This window comes from Antechinus flavipes, chromosome 2, assembly GCF_016432865.1.
Source record: "Antechinus flavipes isolate AdamAnt ecotype Samford, QLD, Australia chromosome 2, AdamAnt_v2, whole genome shotgun sequence".
NCBI lineage: Eukaryota > Metazoa > Chordata > Mammalia > Dasyuromorphia > Dasyuridae > Antechinus > Antechinus flavipes.
This window is the reverse complement of record NC_067399.1, coordinates 343,186,984-343,204,138: the sequence shown is the minus strand read 5'-3', so window position 1 is coordinate 343,204,138 and position 17,155 is coordinate 343,186,984. Positions and strand designations below refer to the sequence as shown.

General features: G+C 34.1%; 1 protein-coding gene across 2 annotated transcripts in view; it reads left to right on the top strand.

Moving 5' to 3' along the window:
- The window catches only part of NEMF (nuclear export mediator factor), a 78,556-nt gene that overhangs the window by 45,493 nt on the left and 15,908 nt on the right, over positions 1-17,155 (top strand). For both annotated transcript variants that reach the window (XM_051977921.1, XM_051977922.1), the window contains exons 25-27: positions 37-86; positions 1,973-2,120; positions 8,598-8,675. In XM_051977921.1, the coding sequence (XP_051833881.1) occupies positions 37-86; positions 1,973-2,120; positions 8,598-8,675 (276 nt within the window). The remainder of the gene's footprint in view (positions 1-36; positions 87-1,972; positions 2,121-8,597; positions 8,676-17,155) is intronic.

The following is a 17,155-nucleotide window of genomic DNA, read 5'->3' as shown; positions in this document are numbered from 1 at the left end:
TTTTTGTTCTTTTTGCTTGTTTCTTTGGCTTAATAGAATGACAGTAAATTACATGGCCGGAGGCATTTGTCAGCCAAGGAACGAAGGTAAAACAATTTGTATTTTCAAAAATCAAACATCTTGATTTGTAACTAATGATAGTTTAGTTGACATACCAGCTATCTCTTTTCAAAGCTCAGCTTTATTAAATTGAAATTACTTGTTTATAAGTCTCAGAATAATAAGTCACTTAATTTAATTTTTAATGTTTAAATGTAAAAGGTTTTTCTGTTTAAAGACCTGAACTTTATTAGGATTAATTACTAGGATTTAATATGGCTATTGATCTCATCTTAATAAATTGCAAAATCAGTCTGGGAAATATTTATTGAATGCCTCCCATGTTTAAGGCACTGGGTGTTGGGGATACAAAGATAGGCTGTGATCTCCATGAAGTAGAAAAAGAAACACTCAAATAACTTGATACCAAAGAAAGTAAAGAGATCCCAGCTATGATAAATGTCAAGGCTAGAGTTGTTGTGAAGGAAATAGTCTTGATGAAGGCGTGACATCTGTATTTGACTTAGAAAAATAAGAGCAGGGTTTTAGCAGATGCCAAATGCCTTACCATGAGAGATCAGTGAAAGAATGGAGAATAGACAGGTCTCCAGTTTGGCTGAAATGAAGAACAAGGGAAAGAAATTAATATGATAAAAGGATAGCCAGGAAGGATGGAGTCAAAATATGGAGGATTTGAACATTGAATTTCTCTGTTGAGGCAACAAAATAGGTTCTATACCATAGAGGGCATTTATTAAAGAAAAGAAGGCTAATGCCTTTTCCTTAAGGAGAACTAACATATATGTATAAAAAATATAAAAGCGTATTGAAGGGAGAGATGGTTCCTGAATGTATTGGTCAGGCTAAAGAATAAAGGGAATTAATCAGGAAAAACTCATGTAAAAGAGACTTAAAAAAAAATTAGAGAAAATACCATAAGTTTTGATTTAAGGAAGTGCTATGAAAGTTCTCTCTCTCTCTCTCTCTCTCTTTTTAACTCTATCATGTAAAGAAGATTAGCAGATTGGGCAATATTTTTAAAGTGGAAATAGAACTAGAAATATTAGGGTATTTTTTAAATGAACTTAGAAAGTCAGGGCAGTATATTTGTAGCAAATCATTATCTATAGTAGAACAAAGTAAATGGAAAAAACTGTGCCAGGTTTTGGAATAGAACGAGATGGAAATATGGTACTTATCTTTGTAATTAAAATTGATTAAGGAAAATAGGACAGAAACACTTTAGAAGAAATAATATACATAGGCAAGCTTAAAGAAGTTCCAAGTCTGTTATCTGTAAAAGTACTATAGGAATTCACTGGGAAGAAAAGATCACTCAGCTAGAATAGTTAAAGCAGTTGGTTGAGTGAGTTAAGGTTGAAAATGTAGGTGGGGCCAAATGATAGGTCATTGATTGCCTAGATTATTCATTGTATTAGGCCATTGTTTCACCTTTGTTTAGCTTTAGATTGGATTAGAAGAGGAAAAGAAGAAGGGGAAAATTGGTGACTTTAGATGTATTCTCTGTTAGAAAGTTTAGAAGCTGTTTTAAAATGTTATGCACCACAAAATTTACATGTTTTTTTGTATTATATTAGAAATAGTTGACACTTATAGCAAGTTAGGCTTTTATATCTAGTAATATACTTGAGCCATTATTGCTATTCCTGTTATAGTCTTATAGATACCCATATTAATATAGCATTTTAAGTTTTACAAAGCATGTTTCACTTTTTATTTTATATGATACAACAACCCAATGGAGTGATTGCTATTATTATAAGATGGGGAAACTGAGACTAATACATAGTAGATATATGAGACAGGATTTGAAGTCATGTCCAACTGACTATGGCAGAGCTGAGAAAGTTGTTTTGGATTCAAAGAGTTTGAATTAATAAAGATCAGAAATTTCTGTTTTGTTCATTTTTAGGGAAATGAAGAAAAAAAAGCAACCAAATGATTCAACAGATTTAGATATATTGGAGGACAAGGGAAAAGAAAATACACTGAAGACTGAAGTTTTTCCAAATACAAGCAAAACTGTTTCAGGTCCACAACCAGTGAAGAGAGGACAGAAGGTAGAGGCTGAGAAGTTACAAGATTAATAGTAATTAAAATTACTACTAAAATGTGGTTGGTAGAAAAAATAAGGTTTTGTGGGATTCTAATTTTTCATTTTACTGAAATATAAGATGTAAAAGAAATTAAAATTATTTAATAGATAATCATAGACTTAAATTTAAGAGGTGGGAAGGACCTAAGAGAACAAGTCTAAGTATTTTTTGAGGAAATTAGGGCCCAGAGAAGTTAAGTGGGTTTTCCATTCTCTGTCTTAATGCCTTTTGTCGAGTTTAGCCGGGAAATTTTGTGAGGGTTTATTAAAAATTCTTAAGCATAATTTTAAGTGACTTATGGTCACTGATACTTTAACTTATAATGTAATACTAATAACTAACTTACCGTATTTACTATGTGCCAATCACTGTATTAAGTGATTTTCAATTATTATCTCATTTTATTCTCACTTCAACCCTGGGAAGTAGATGCTATTATTATCTTATTTTAAAGATGAAGAAACAGAGACAGAGGTTAATGGTGTTATATAGGTAGTCAGTGTCTGAGGACAGATGTATACTTATTCTTCCTGATTTCAGACTCTACACTCTATGAAAGACCAAAAATCTCAAGGAATTTGTTCAGAGCATATAATAGTTTACTAACTTATGATCTTACTGTCCTATTTGTCTTTGGCCCTAAAACTTCTTAAAGGAGTAATTTAAACTCCCTACTTATTATTCTCTGATTTCTTGTAGTCTGCCTTCTCTTTCTATTATTCAAATGAAATTGGTTTTTTGAAGCCTACAAATGGCTTCCTAAGTACAAAATATAGAGTGCTTTTCTCAGTCTGTATATTTCATGACTTCTTTGTAACATCTGACTCTTGATCAGTCTCTTCTTGAAACTTTCTTCTATGGCCTACCATATTCTGTGCTAAAAGGCTGCTTGGCATAATGGAAAAGTCATTGAATTGGAAGCCTAAGGTCTCAGTTATAGTACTTAGCTGTGTAATCTTGGGCAAATTAATTTTCTTTAGATTGCCAAATTATTTTTTTAATAACATAAGCAAAGTTGGACAAGTAACCTTTAAAATTCTTTAGTTTATAGTTCTGTTCTTCTGATCTTTCTTTCTCCTTTTCTGACTTTTTCTCCTCTTACCACCAAATACAAACATTCCCCCAATTGAAATTCTTGCCTTTTTCTCTAGGCTTCTTTTTTCCTTAGTCAGTACAGTCAGTAGAGTGTCAAACTTTGGAATCAAGAAGATTTGTGTTCAAATTCTGTCTCAAAGAACTGTGTAATCCTGAGGAACTCACTTAGACTTTGCCTCTAGTTTTCTCATGTATTAAATAGGGATCAAAATAGCACTCATTTCACAAGATTGTTGTGAGGATCAAATGAGTTAACAGATAGTTAACTTGCTTAGCAAACCTTACAATGCTATTTATTATTTTTATTAATAAACTACAAAAAAACCCATTTTTTACTTTTTAGTAATTTTTTAAAAAACCAATATTAACTATCATCACAATGAAGTAAGTAACAATTATTTAATTAATCCAACACAGTCATTTCTGTTAGTTCCAATTAATAATAATAATAATATTAACTGAAAAATACTTAAATATTATCTCATTTCATACTCACAAAATCCCACAAGGCAAGTAACTTACTATTCCGATTTTACAGTTGAGGCAACTGAGGGATAGGTCAAATGATTTGTTCAATGTCACACAAAAAGTATTTGAGGACAAATCTGAATACTGTCTTCCCAATTCCAAGCCCAAGATTTTATTCACTGACCCATCTAGGTGCATCCTCAGCAAGACTCTATGTACAGGGGAATAGACCCAAATAGTGAAGAAAAGGCAGGGACCCACTCGAGCGCTCCTCCAAGTACCTTTAATTAATGACCTAAACAAATTCAAGATGGGCAGAACTCACTAAGAAACAGAGTGAAAAATTTTCCAGGCTAGGACAACTTTGAAAGTTGGCAAGAAAGGCTTGTCACACTGGGTGATAATGGATCACAGTCTAGTGCAGGTTTCTCCAGCACAGTCTCAGCACCAGTAAACCAGAAACAGGTCTTGGGATGACTGAATCATTGAGAACAGTGGCAGTTTCCAGACTTTTCAGCCCAAAGACACCAAAGATAACTTAGTAGACAGGTGGGAAAGATTTGTTGTACCTGGGTGAGAATCCAGCTCAGACCCTACATAGCCCCAGCCCCAGAAAATCAGGAGGAGGAGGCCTTGGGAGCCCCTGAATCAGCAAGGATAGTGGAGTTTTCAGCCCACAGATAGTAAGGAGATTGAACAAATTGGTCAAAAGAAGATTATAGGAGACTCTTTGCTGACAATGAAGCAAAACTCTGTTGCTTTGCCTGTACTCTGATCTGAGTCACAGTTCTGATAGTATTTCCAAGTCAAGGAGGAGCATTAACATCTTAGAGCTTGCAGCCACAGTCAAGTAGGTTCCCTCCTCAGCTCTAGGGCAGAAAAAAATGCTTGTGGTCATTCACAGACCAGAGCATAGGCCAGGAGAGTAGTAAATATATCTCTTTTAAGATCATACCAACTTGAAAAAATTGAAAACTGCAAGTCTCTAAGAGGATCTCTGAAAACAGCTGCATAATAAAACCCCTGAAAGCTTAGAACAGTATATCCTTCACTCTGGAAGCAAAGCCCTACTTTTAAAAAAATTTTAAAAGTCAAGTAATGTGCTGGAAGCATGAACAGAAAAATATTTTGACCATAGAAAGTCATTATGGTAACAAGGAAGATCAAAACATGCTCAAAAGCTAACAAAGTTATTGCTCATACATACAAAGCCTCCAAGAGAAATATGAATTGATCTCAACTCAGTTCAATAAAAGAGCTCACAAAAGAATTTTGAAAATCAAATAAGAAAGGTAGAGGTAAAATTGAGAAGAAAAATGAAATGATGCCCAAAAGAAAAGAAAAGCCAACAGTTTGGTAAAGAAGACGCACGCACAAAAAAAAATACTGACGTAAATAACACCTTAACAGAGTATACCATGTAAAAGAATGTAACGGTAAAGGAAGTACAAAAAATCAATGAGGAAAAGAATGCCTTAAAGAGAAGAATTGGTAAAATGGGAAAAAAATGCACAGAAGATAATAATTCTTCTAAACTAGTATGGGATTTCTTTTTTTTTTTTTTTTTTTTAATAATTATAACTTTTTATTGACAGAACCCATGCCAAGGTAATTTTTTATATTATCCCTTGCACTGACTTCTGTTCCAAATTTTCCCCTCCTTCCCTCCACCCCCTTTCCCAGATGGCAAGCAGTCCTATACATGTTAAATATGTCACAGTATATCCTAGATACAATATATGTGTGCAGAACCGAACAGTTCTCTTGTTGCACATGAAGAATTGGATTCAGAAGGTAAAAGTAACCTGGGAAGAAAAACAAAAATGCAAACAGTTTATATTCATTTCCCAGTGTTCTTTCTTTGAGTATAGCTGCTTCTGTCCATCATTGAGCAATTGAAACTGAGTTAGGTCTTCTCTTTGTCAAAGAAATCCACTTCCATCAGAATACATCCTCCTACAGTATCATTGTTGAAGTGTATAATGATCTCTTGGTTCTGCTCATTTCACTCAGTATCAATTCATGTAAGTCTTTCCAAGCCTCTCTGTATTCGTCCTCCTAGTCATTTCTTACAGAACAATAACATTCCATAACATTCATATACCACAATTTACCCAACCATTCTCCAGTTGATGGGCATCCATTCATTTTCCAGTTTCTAGTCACTACAAACAGGGCTGCCACAAATATTTTGGCACATACTGATCCCTTTCCCTTCTTTAGTATTTCTTTGGGATATAAGCCCAGAAGTAACACTACTGGATCAAAGGGTATGCACAGTTTGATAACTTTTTGGGCATAATTCCAGATTGCTTTCCAGAATGGTTGGATTCGTTCACAACTCCACCAACAATGCATCAGTGTCCCATTTTCCCGTATCCCCTCCAACATTCATCATTATATTTTCCTGTCATCTTAGCCAATCTGACAGGTGTGTAGTGGTATCTCAGAGTTGTCTTAATTTGCATTTCTCTGATCAATAGTGATTTGGAACACTTTCATATGAGTGGTAATAGTTTCAATTTCATCATCTGAAAATTGTCTGTTCATATCCTTTGACCATTTATCAATTGGAGAATGGCATGATTTCTTATAAATTAGAGTAATTTCTCTAAATATTTTGGAAATGAGGCCTTTAGCAGAACCTTTAACTGTTAAGATGTTTTCCCAGTTTGTTGCTTCCCTTCTAATCTTGTTTGCATTAGTTTTGTTTGTAAAAAGGCTTTTTAATTTGATATAATCAAAATTTTCTATTTTGTGATCAGTAATGATCTCTAGTTCATCTTTGATCACAAATTTTTTCCTCCTCCACAAGTCTGAAAGATAAACTATCCTATGTTCCTCTAATTTATTTATAATCTTGTATTTTTTGCCTAAATCATGGACCCATTATTATCTTATCTTGGTATACGGTATTAAGTGTGGGTCCATGCCTAATTTCTGCCATACTAATTTCCAGTTTTCCCAGCAGTTTTTGTCAAATAATGAAATAGAATTTGATTCCAAGGCAATCCCAATAGACTTTGGATAGGAAATGCCATCTGCATCTAGAAAAAGAAATATGGAAATTGAATGTAAATCAACACATGCTATATTCACTTGTTTTTTGTTTTTTTTCTTTTGTTTTTCCCTTTTGTTCTGATTTTTCTCTCCCAACATGATTTATAAAACAATGTGAATAAATAAATAAATAAGATTGATTTTGAAAGAAGAAACAAAAAATAGTAGAGCCAGTAATCATTAATCTTGGACAAAGTCAAACAAAGATTTAATCAAGAGAAAAATCTACATTATATCAGCCACATTATTGTTTTAGAGGCATGTTTACATATGGTAAATGTATGTGCATATATATGTAAGCATATATGGATATGTTTGCATGTTGGTTTCTGTAAAAAAAAAAATAATAATAAAATTGGATACAGAAGCTCACTAAAGAAAATAATTCCTTAAAAATTACAATCAAGCAAATGGAAAACTAATGACTGTGAGAAATCAAGAAACAAACAAGCAAAAAAGAATGAAAAAATAGAGAACAAAAAAATAGAAGACTGACCTGGAAAAAAGAACCTATACATCATCTTTAAATTAATTTTCAAAGAAAATGGCCCTGATATTCTAGAACCAGAGGGTAAAAGAAATTGAAAGAATCTATCAATCATGTCCTGAAAGAGATCACACCCTGAAAACTCCCAGGAATATCATAGCCAAATTCCAGAACTTCCCAAGTCAAGGGCAAAATATCGCAAGCAGCTAGAAACAATTAAAGTATCATGGAGCTACAATTGGGATAATAAAAGATTTAGCAGCTTTATTTTTTTTTTCTTTCTTTATTTGTTTGCAAAGCATATGAATGGGTAATTTTCCCATCATTGATCCTTACAAAACCTTTTGTTTCAAATTTTCCCCAACTTCCCCTCATCCTCTTCCTTAGCAGGCAGTTAGTCCAATACATGTTACATATGTTGAAATACATGTTAAATCCAATATATGTTTACATATTTATACAGTTATCTTGCTGCACAAGAAAAATCAGATCAAGAAGGAAGGAAAAGAAAAACTGAGAAAGAAAACAAAATGCAAGCAAATAAAAACAGAGAGAGTGAGAATGTGTTCCACACTCTGTTCCCATGGTTTTCTCTCTGAGTGTAGATGGTTCTCTTCATTATTGAACAAGTGGAACTGGTTTGAATCCTCTCATTGAAGAGAGCCACATCCATCAGAATTGATCATCTTATAGTCTTGTTGCTGTGTGTAATGATCTCCTGGTTCTAGCAACTTTAAAGGAAGAACAAAGATGAGATTACAACCAAGAATCACCAACAAAACTAAGTATAATCCTAAAAGGAAAAATGGATATTCAATAAAATAAAGGACTTTTAAGACATTCCCAATGTAAAGACTAAAGTTGAATAGAAAGTTTGATTTTCAAATACTAGACTCAGAAAAAGCATAAAAAGTAAATGATGAGCAGGATGTTCTTAGAAGAACCTGGAAAGACTTCCATGGGCTGATGCAAAGTGAAATGTACTGTGTATAAAATAACAATAATATTATAAAATGATCAATTGTGAATGAAAATTGTTATCATAATACTATTTTGGACATGTTGATTTTAAGATGTCTGTAAGATATCTAGTGTGAGATGTCCAATAAAAACACTTGGTATTGAGGTTAGGACAAGAAAAAGGTAAAGATTGCATATTGTCTACAAAAATGGTTTTATATTCATTGTTTTGTTCTCCATATCAATCTATTATCATGGTTTAGATACTTTATATATTTGTTGAATGAATGAATGGAAAAAAGTCCTTCTTGAGTAGATAATGATTGACTTTTAACTTTTGGATTTCTCATACCAGTCTTTTGACTCCACAGAGTAAAATTAAAAAAATGAAAGAAAAATATAAAGATCAAGATGAGGAAGATCGTGAACTTATCATGAAGCTCCTTGGAGTAAGTGAAACCTGAAACTATTTTCAGCTTGCTTCTTAACAGTAAATGATACAAAGCAACATGTTTGAAGGGGATAAAAATCCTAACATTCTTGGGGGTTGTATAGAGCAAAGGCAAAGTTTTTTTTTTTTTTTTTAATAACTTTTTATTGCTAGAACTCATGCCAGGGTAATTTTTTACAACAATTTCCCTTGCATTCACTTCTGTTCCGATAAAGGCAAAGTTTTTCAAAGGGCATAATTGTTTTGTTGTGTGTGTCTTCTGTCCTTGTGTCTTGTTTGCCTCCGTCATAAATTAACTAACATGGGGCCCAACAGCTTAAAGTCTTAGAGAAGTAGAGGACCTGAAGATCAGCACAAGATGAGTGGAGGTTGGAGGTTGGTGCTCCTTGTATTTATACCTCAAGTTTCAAGTTTTACAAATAGGCAGCTGCAAAGTGTATTCTGTGTTTCTAACAATATTGGTGCCATTTGATCTGTCTCCTAAAGGAGAAAATGAAAGGACTTGATGAACTCTCCAGATTATCAGAAATACTAAAAAAGGTGAAAAGAAGATAAAGTACATAAGACAGAAGTCAGTTCTCATCTGTGTCAGGAAATTATAGGATAAGAAATACAGTAGTAATGTGTATAAATTTTCTCTTAATAACCACTTATTTTTTCTTCCCTCTTCCCACTGGGAGACCAAAAAACCACTCCTCTAAAACAAAAATGCATGTCAAGGAAAACAAAATGATGAATTGGCCATTTCTAAAAATATGTATCTCATATTGTATCTTTGTATCTAGTTTTCAGGGCTCCTGGTATGGGAACCAAAAATATAATGAGGTTTAGGTTTTGGGGTTTCCTTTTATAGGGAACCAAATGATAAGGTCTAGATTTAGGGAACCAAAATGAGATTAGGGTCAGGGAGTTAAATGATAAGGTCTAGTAGCAAGTTCGGAGTTCAGGGAACCAAATAGAGAGGTTTGGCTCCCCTGCACTCTCTTGGGATTCGGCGCAAGGGTAGAGAGTTTTGGGGAATCTCTTTCTGGTGGTGCAGAGATTCTCTGTAAAGGAATTCTCTGCACCACCAGAAAGAGATTCCCCAAAACTCTCTACCCTTGCTACAGACCTGAAAAGCTAGATTGATAAAATAGATTTATTATAGGGATTGAGAAGTAAGGTTAGAAATCCCGACAGAGAGGCATAAGGTCTCGTTAGGGAAATAGGTGAGATAAAGAAAGGGTAGCACTGGAAAAGAATATTATCCAGTGGGCAGAGAGGTCTCCTTGGCATAGCAAGCATGGCATAGCTGACATGTCTAGAAGTTCTGCAAAGAAATTGCCATTTTTATAAGGAGGTCTTTGGTTGCAAGGGAGGCCTGCTCTCATCCCAATGAAGCTGGTGGATGGAATTGAATTGAATAGAAGATCTTTAATTGAATAGTGTTAGAATTCTTTTAGCTCAGGACTGAACCAACCCCATCCAGATAACAGAATGAAGCTGTTTATCTTGTTTTCCTTGAGCGGAGTCCCTCACTGAGGCAGAGTCCAAGGAGAATTTCTCCTTCAAGGATTTTTAGAGTTTCAGGGTCCCTTCTTCATTTTGTGTCTATCATCTTTCTATCAGGAGTTGGACAACATGCTTCCTCATCAAATCTTCTAGAGTCATGGTTAGTCATTGTGTTAAGTAGAATTTTTAAGTCTTTCCAATTTGTCTTTACAATGTTGTAGTTAATATAAAAATCGCTTCACTTTACATTGGTTCATACAAATCTAACCAGGTTTTTAGGAAATTATCTCTAATCATTTTTTATGGCAGAATATTCCATTACATTCATATACCATAATTTGTTAACCCATCCCCAAACTGATGCCTACCTCCTTAATTTATGGTTCTTTCGTACTACAACTAAAGAGCTATTAAAAATATCTTTACACATAAAGATCTTTTTCCTGGGTTGTTTTTTTTTATCCTTTGGGTATATAGATCTAAAAGTAGTATTGTTAGATCAAATTGCATACACAGTGATTTTATCAGAGTATTTATCTAAATTTCTCATGGTTTTGTTTTTTTGTGTGTGTGGACGAGTTGGAAAGATCCACTGAACATTTGCAGCTATCTATATATTGTTCTCCAGGGGGAATGGAACCATGTTTGGAGAAAGTAGCTCCAAAAAAGGGTATTATGAAATCATAGGTACCATCAGGTAACAGGTTTTTCAGTGATGAGCTCTCTGCTCAAAAGACTTGATGAGGAATTCTTTGCTGAAGAATTAGCTGTTTTGAGATAACCCAAGAGAGCAGTATGCCTAATTCCCCAGAGTATGTATCTAGGAAGTGACTTCAAAGAAAAGAACTGCCTGAGTTATCAAGAAGTGCCCACTTCTGGTGTTTGTTGGAGAGAAAAATGCTACCATTGGGAAGAAGCTGGCTCCCATTCTGAAAGGTGTAAAGAAGTCCTGGTCAGAAAAACATTGAAGCCTGGGGGATATAGGGTAGTGTTTTCATTAATCCTATCAACTGAGGGATATTCAGTAGAAGAAAGAATGGGAAATTAATAAGAGACTGAAGATAAGATTTGGAATTTTGGGCTACACTATAAAATATAGGAATGTTGTGAAATAAGAATGATGTATTTTTGGCACAAGATTGAGCAAACTGAACAAAGGCCAATAAAACTATATTTGACTTTTGTACAATTAAATAAAATAGAAAAGAAAACTCTAGAGCTATGACAGGCTTGATTGCACAAAGAGAAAAAATAAATACAACTCAGGAGAAAGAATAGTAATTTGAAGGAGAGAAAGTTGAAGAAGAGAGCTAGCTGGCAACGAGTCCACAGTTTAAAATATCCATCTACAAATGCACAAAGTATTGATAATAAACAAGGTGAATAGAGATTATCATAAAAAAGGCAAATTTGACCTCATTGATTCTTTGAAAGAATTTGTGGTTGAAATTTCAATTTAGAATGTTAAAGCATATTCAAAGTGAATATAAGGCATTAAACAATTTGTCATGGTAATTAGCAACAAATTAGCCTTAGGAGCCGTCAAAAGAAGACAAAGGACTACAACACTTATTCCAGTGAGGTTATGAAAGCCAAAGAGAATTTAGCTGTGAAGCACTATGTGATAAGGAGAAATATTTATGTGAGAAATCCAGAACTGCATTTTGAGAGGGGAAAGAATTTGGGTGGCAATCAGTAGGTAGTAAAAGAAAATATATTGTTTGAGGTTTTGGCAAGGAGTAATATATGAGACAACATTGAACAAAAATGGAAAGAAGGCCATTTGCAGCCTGTATTTAGCTTTTCTTTTCTCTCTCAAAAAGAATGATCATTGTACCCTTCAAGGTACAGAGCAAAAATGGTTAATCAGGATTGAGCTAAATCCCCTTGATGAGTTTGTCACCAAGTCAAGATGAATTCCATCTTAGTATACTAATTACTAATCAAGTCAGTTGATAAACATGTATTAAATACTGTGTGCTGGGCACTATGCTACTTGCTGGGAATATAAAAGAAAGGCAAAAGATACTTCTTGCTCTCAAGGAACTCACAAATTAATATGTTTAAGAAGATTTTAGCAAAGCAGTTGACAGTCTTTCTTATAGACAAGAGGGAGAAAGATGATTTATGATACTACAATTAAGCTGAATTCTTGGACTCAGAGAATTAATTGATGATGATGATAGCTAGTATTTAAATTACACTTAAAAATATGCCAAGCACTTTATAAATATTATCTCCTGATACATGCTATAGCTGTCCCTGTTTTGCAAATGAAAAAACTGATGAGGTACAGATGAGGTAGAAGTATTAAGTGACTGCTCAAACAGATCTGAACACATCTTGATTTCAGCTCCAACACTCTTCTGTACAACCAAGAAGCCTTGAACTCTTGGGTGTAATGCCCCAGAGATCTTTGCCTCTGTGCAACTTAACCTTTTTTTTTTTTTTTTTAACGACTAGTATGAAAAAACTCATGGATGATGTGATGTCTTTGTCAAGTTTATAGATGAAAAGCTAGGAGAGAAAATTAACCCATGTGATAATGATAAGGTTTAGATTTGGGGAACCCAAATGAAATTAGGGTTTCTGGTGGTCAGGGAGTTAAATGAGGTCTAGTGACAAGTTCGGAGTTCAGGGAGCCAAATGGAAAGGTTTGGCTCCCCTGCACCCTCTTGGGATTCGGCACAAGGGTAGGGAGTTTTGGGAACTCCCTTCTGGCAGCGCAGATGTTCTCTGTAAAGGAATTTACAGACCTGGAAATGTAGATTGATATGAGGTTTATTATGGGAATTGGAAGTAAGGTTAAAGTCTGGTTAGGGAAATAGGTGAGGGTAAAGAGAGGATGGCACTGGAAAGAGTATTCCATGGGCAGAGCCTCTTTGGGATGCCAAGCATAGTATAGCTGGCATGTTTGGAACCTCTGCAAAGAGAGGATTTTAGTTTGGCTCTTTTTATAATAAGAGATTTAGCTAAAGGGGGCCTGTGGGTGGAGTCCCAAGTTGGCTACTTGCTGGGTTTCAGCTAGGGCTAAAATTTGAATTGAATTCAATGAATTTCCGGATTGAGCTGACCCTACCCAGATAACAAAGATGAAACTGTCCTTGAGGCAGGGTCCCTCACTGAAGCAGAGTTAAAGGAGATTTTCTTCTTTAAGGATTTTCAGAGTTTTGGGGTCCCCTCTTCAATAATAGGATTCAGAATCTGGCTAGAAGTTTGAGCTAAATCTAAAATAAAAATTTGGTTAATTATAAGTCTTAAACTTAGATTTAAAAAGCATCAGTTTCACAAATAAAAAGCAGGAAAACATTAGTAGCGAAACATCAGGGTGACTATAAAAATAAATTGAGGTCTTAGGAAACCACAGATCCAGCATGGATTGACAGCTTGATATGGCAGCTATGGCATTGATATGACAGTCAATAGACTGTCTTTTGTTTATCTTCACATAGTAAAAGTTGGAGCAATGAATGAAAAGTTCCAAAGAAGCAACTCAAAGCTTGATTTGAAGAAAAACATAATAGAACTATCCAAAGTAGAATAGACTGCTTCAGGATTGCTTTTAATTCCTCTTTTCTGGATATCCTTGAGCAAAGTCTAGATCATGGTGTCAAACTCAAATAGAAATGGAGACCATACGTGAAACTCTCCATGGGCTGCATTTTACTTTGAAATTTTCTATGTTTTCTTGTACTTTTTTGGTTGGATTAACTGTTTGATACCTCTGCTCTAGATTACTCTTTATAAGGTGTATATTGTAAAAAATATATATATATATATATTGTTCAGACATAGGTTAGATCACTTAATTCTTTTGAGGTCTTTTCTAATTATGATTTTATGGTTCTGTGGCTCTACAGTGACTACAAGAAGGAAATGTTGCTTTGAAAATTACTTTGGTGGCTGAATAAGAGGAAAGAAATTTGAATCAGCAGATATTTGTAATAATTCAGACAAGAGGTATTGAAGACTTGCACTAGAGTGGTCTGGGCAGTGTCAGAGGAGAGAAGGGAGCATATACAAGAGAGGTTGAAGAAATGAAATAATTTATTAAAACACCTATGCTAGGCATTGTTAAGGATATAGACCCAAAAAATGACCCTGTGTTCAAGCATCTTATGTATATGCTATTTGGGAAATATGACATGTTTGCAGATAAATAAGTAGAGGATGTTTTATATATGGTGATGTTAGAAGGGGATATTAAGGAGCAGCACTATTAACAGGGGATTCAGGAAAGGTTTCTTAAATGAATTGACACTGGAGCTAGACATTGCAAGAATCAGAGGTAAAGCCATGCTTTCTGGGCTTGAGAGAAAGCCTGTAAAAAGGCAAATAGATTGGAGATGAAATATTACCAGTTGTCTGGACTAAAGAGAGCACAAGGAAGTTAATGTATAATCGATTTGGAAAGGTACCTTGGATCAAGATTGTGAAAGACCTTAGATGCCAAACAGGAGTTTGCACTTTGTCTTTGAGAAAATGAATAAGTAATAGTGAGAAAACATGGTAGAATGTACGGAGAACTGTCTTGGAAGCCAGTGGGATCAAGGTTCAGGTCCCATTGCTGATATCCTGATCTTCTTGTCTTCAGCAAGTCCTTTAAACTCTCAGTACAATATACTGAGTCTGGGCAGCTTTCTAAAGCTCCATATTACAAAGAAGATGCCAATCTGTACTGGAAGAATTGTTCCTTACCTGGGAGTTTCCTATGATAGTGACATCATAGATCCAGACCTTGTCTCTGTCTGAGGGCCATTGAAGTTTCTAGAAAAAGGGAAATTTTGGGCAAAACTGAAGGAAGTCAATGATAGAATTGGCCCACTGTGAATCATGGCAGAAAGGAGGAATTCAGAGAAACATAAGACTTGAATGAAATGATGCAGAATGAATGAACAAAGCAAAATTTTACAAACAATATACACAGTAACTACAGAAATAAAAATAACACTTAAAAAAAGTAGTTAGTGTATTGTAATGAACCAGTATGGTCCTGAAGAAATGATAAAGAAACACCTTCCTTCTTTTGAGAGAGAGATGAGAACCTTGGATGTGGAATGCCAAGGTTTCATTTGGCCTCTTTAAATGTTCTGTTGAGTAGGGGAATGTAAACAGAAATGGCTTTAAAAATAAAAGAACATAAAATGATCAAACAAAAGAAGCATGAAGAGCACAAAAAAAGAAAGAAAATAGGTTTAAACCAGACTCTTAACTATGTATCACAATAAACTACAAATGAATTCATGACTTAAACATAGTCCATGACATAATTGAGAGAATGGAAAGAGTATGGCTAGCAGGGAGAATTTTTCACCAAACAAAGAATGGTTTGACAGCAAATATCATTGATCTGCTGTTGAACACTTAAAAGTTTTTCACAATTTGGCTTCAGCATATTCTTCTAGATTTATGCCATCAATATATACACATCAGTGAAACTGTCTTCTTTGTTTATTATCCACATATAATATTTCAGCTCCCATCTCCTTATCTTTGTACAAGCTATTCTTTGTGCTTGGATTTTCTTACTTCTGCCTTTTATAGTCCAGAACTTCTGTTAAATCCAGAACTTTGTTAAGAGTTAACTTTGGTACCTCTGCCTTTTTTGATCCCTCTATTGTTAGTGCCCCTCTCCACCAAAAGAAAATCTTATAAGTAATAATTTTTTGTACACATAATTTCTCCTCTAAGTTCCTTGAGGTCCAGAATCACTTTTGTATCCTTGGTGCCTTAACATAGTGCATTGCAAATAGTTGGTTGCAAATGTTCATTAATTTGAATTAGGAATTCAGAACCATTGGAAGACAATGCAGTAGGAGACTAACCAGAACTAAAAGAATAGTATATAAAAAGTACAATAATGTAAATAAAGTGGATTTCAATGGAAAGATAAAAGATGAGTAATTTTATTGACTAATTTTAGCTCTGAAAAAGATGAAGAAATGTACTTCTCTTCCTTTGGTAAAGAAAAGGGAAGCTTTAGGCAGTGTTGCAAACACTGTCAGATCTGATTACTAATTACTGATTAGATGGTTTTGATAAACTATTTTGCTATGTTAGAAGAGATTCAGAAAGGATTGATATAAAAGCAAATAATAAAAAATTAGAAAAAATAGATTTTTTAAAAAAATTATTATTTGAAGGGGGAAAGTTCCAGAAGTAGTGAATTGAGATTGATGACAAATTCTGTAGGCAGCAGAAAGGAGTTGTTTAGCCATGTTAAGGGCAAAAGTTATAGTTTTATTGCTTGCTTTGACTGACTATTCAGGTCCTATCTTCTAGCTTTCATTTGTTAATTTTTTTCATTAATAGATTGTTTTCATTAAAAAAAAAAAAAAACACTTCCTTGAAACAATTTTGGCATACTTGTGACTGATAATGTCACTTTTTAGTTTACTGAGAAGGAATATTTGCTTTAACTTTGATTGTATGAGACTATATTCCAAATGCTATTGCCCATATTGTCCATTTTATTTGAGGCAGGTTTGTTTTGTCTCTCAGCATTTTTTATTTTTATTTTTTTCTCAGCATTCTTTAAATGAGTTTTTAATGCATTCTTTTACATTATCATAGTTTTTCTTTCCTAAAAAGCCATCCTACATAAAATATTTTTTTAAAGGAAAAAAAAACCAGTATTAATTTATTACTACATTGAAAAAGTCTGAACCGTGCAGTGTACAACAAAATGTAGATCTCCTATCTCCTCAAAATATTGGATTAAGAGTATCCTCTCAACTATAGAGGCATCCTTTTTTTATAATTTTGGAATATTCACTTTTGGTTTTTAGTGTGTGTGTGTGTGTTTCTTTCCATTTATGTTGTTGTAGATATTATTATGTATATTGTTTTCTTGATTCTGCTTTCTTCACTCTGCACAACTTCAAGTCAGTTTTTCCATGCTGCTCAGTATCCATCACATTCATCATTTTTTATGCCACAGTAATATTTCATTGCATTCATGTATCAGAGTTTTTTTAGTCATTTTCC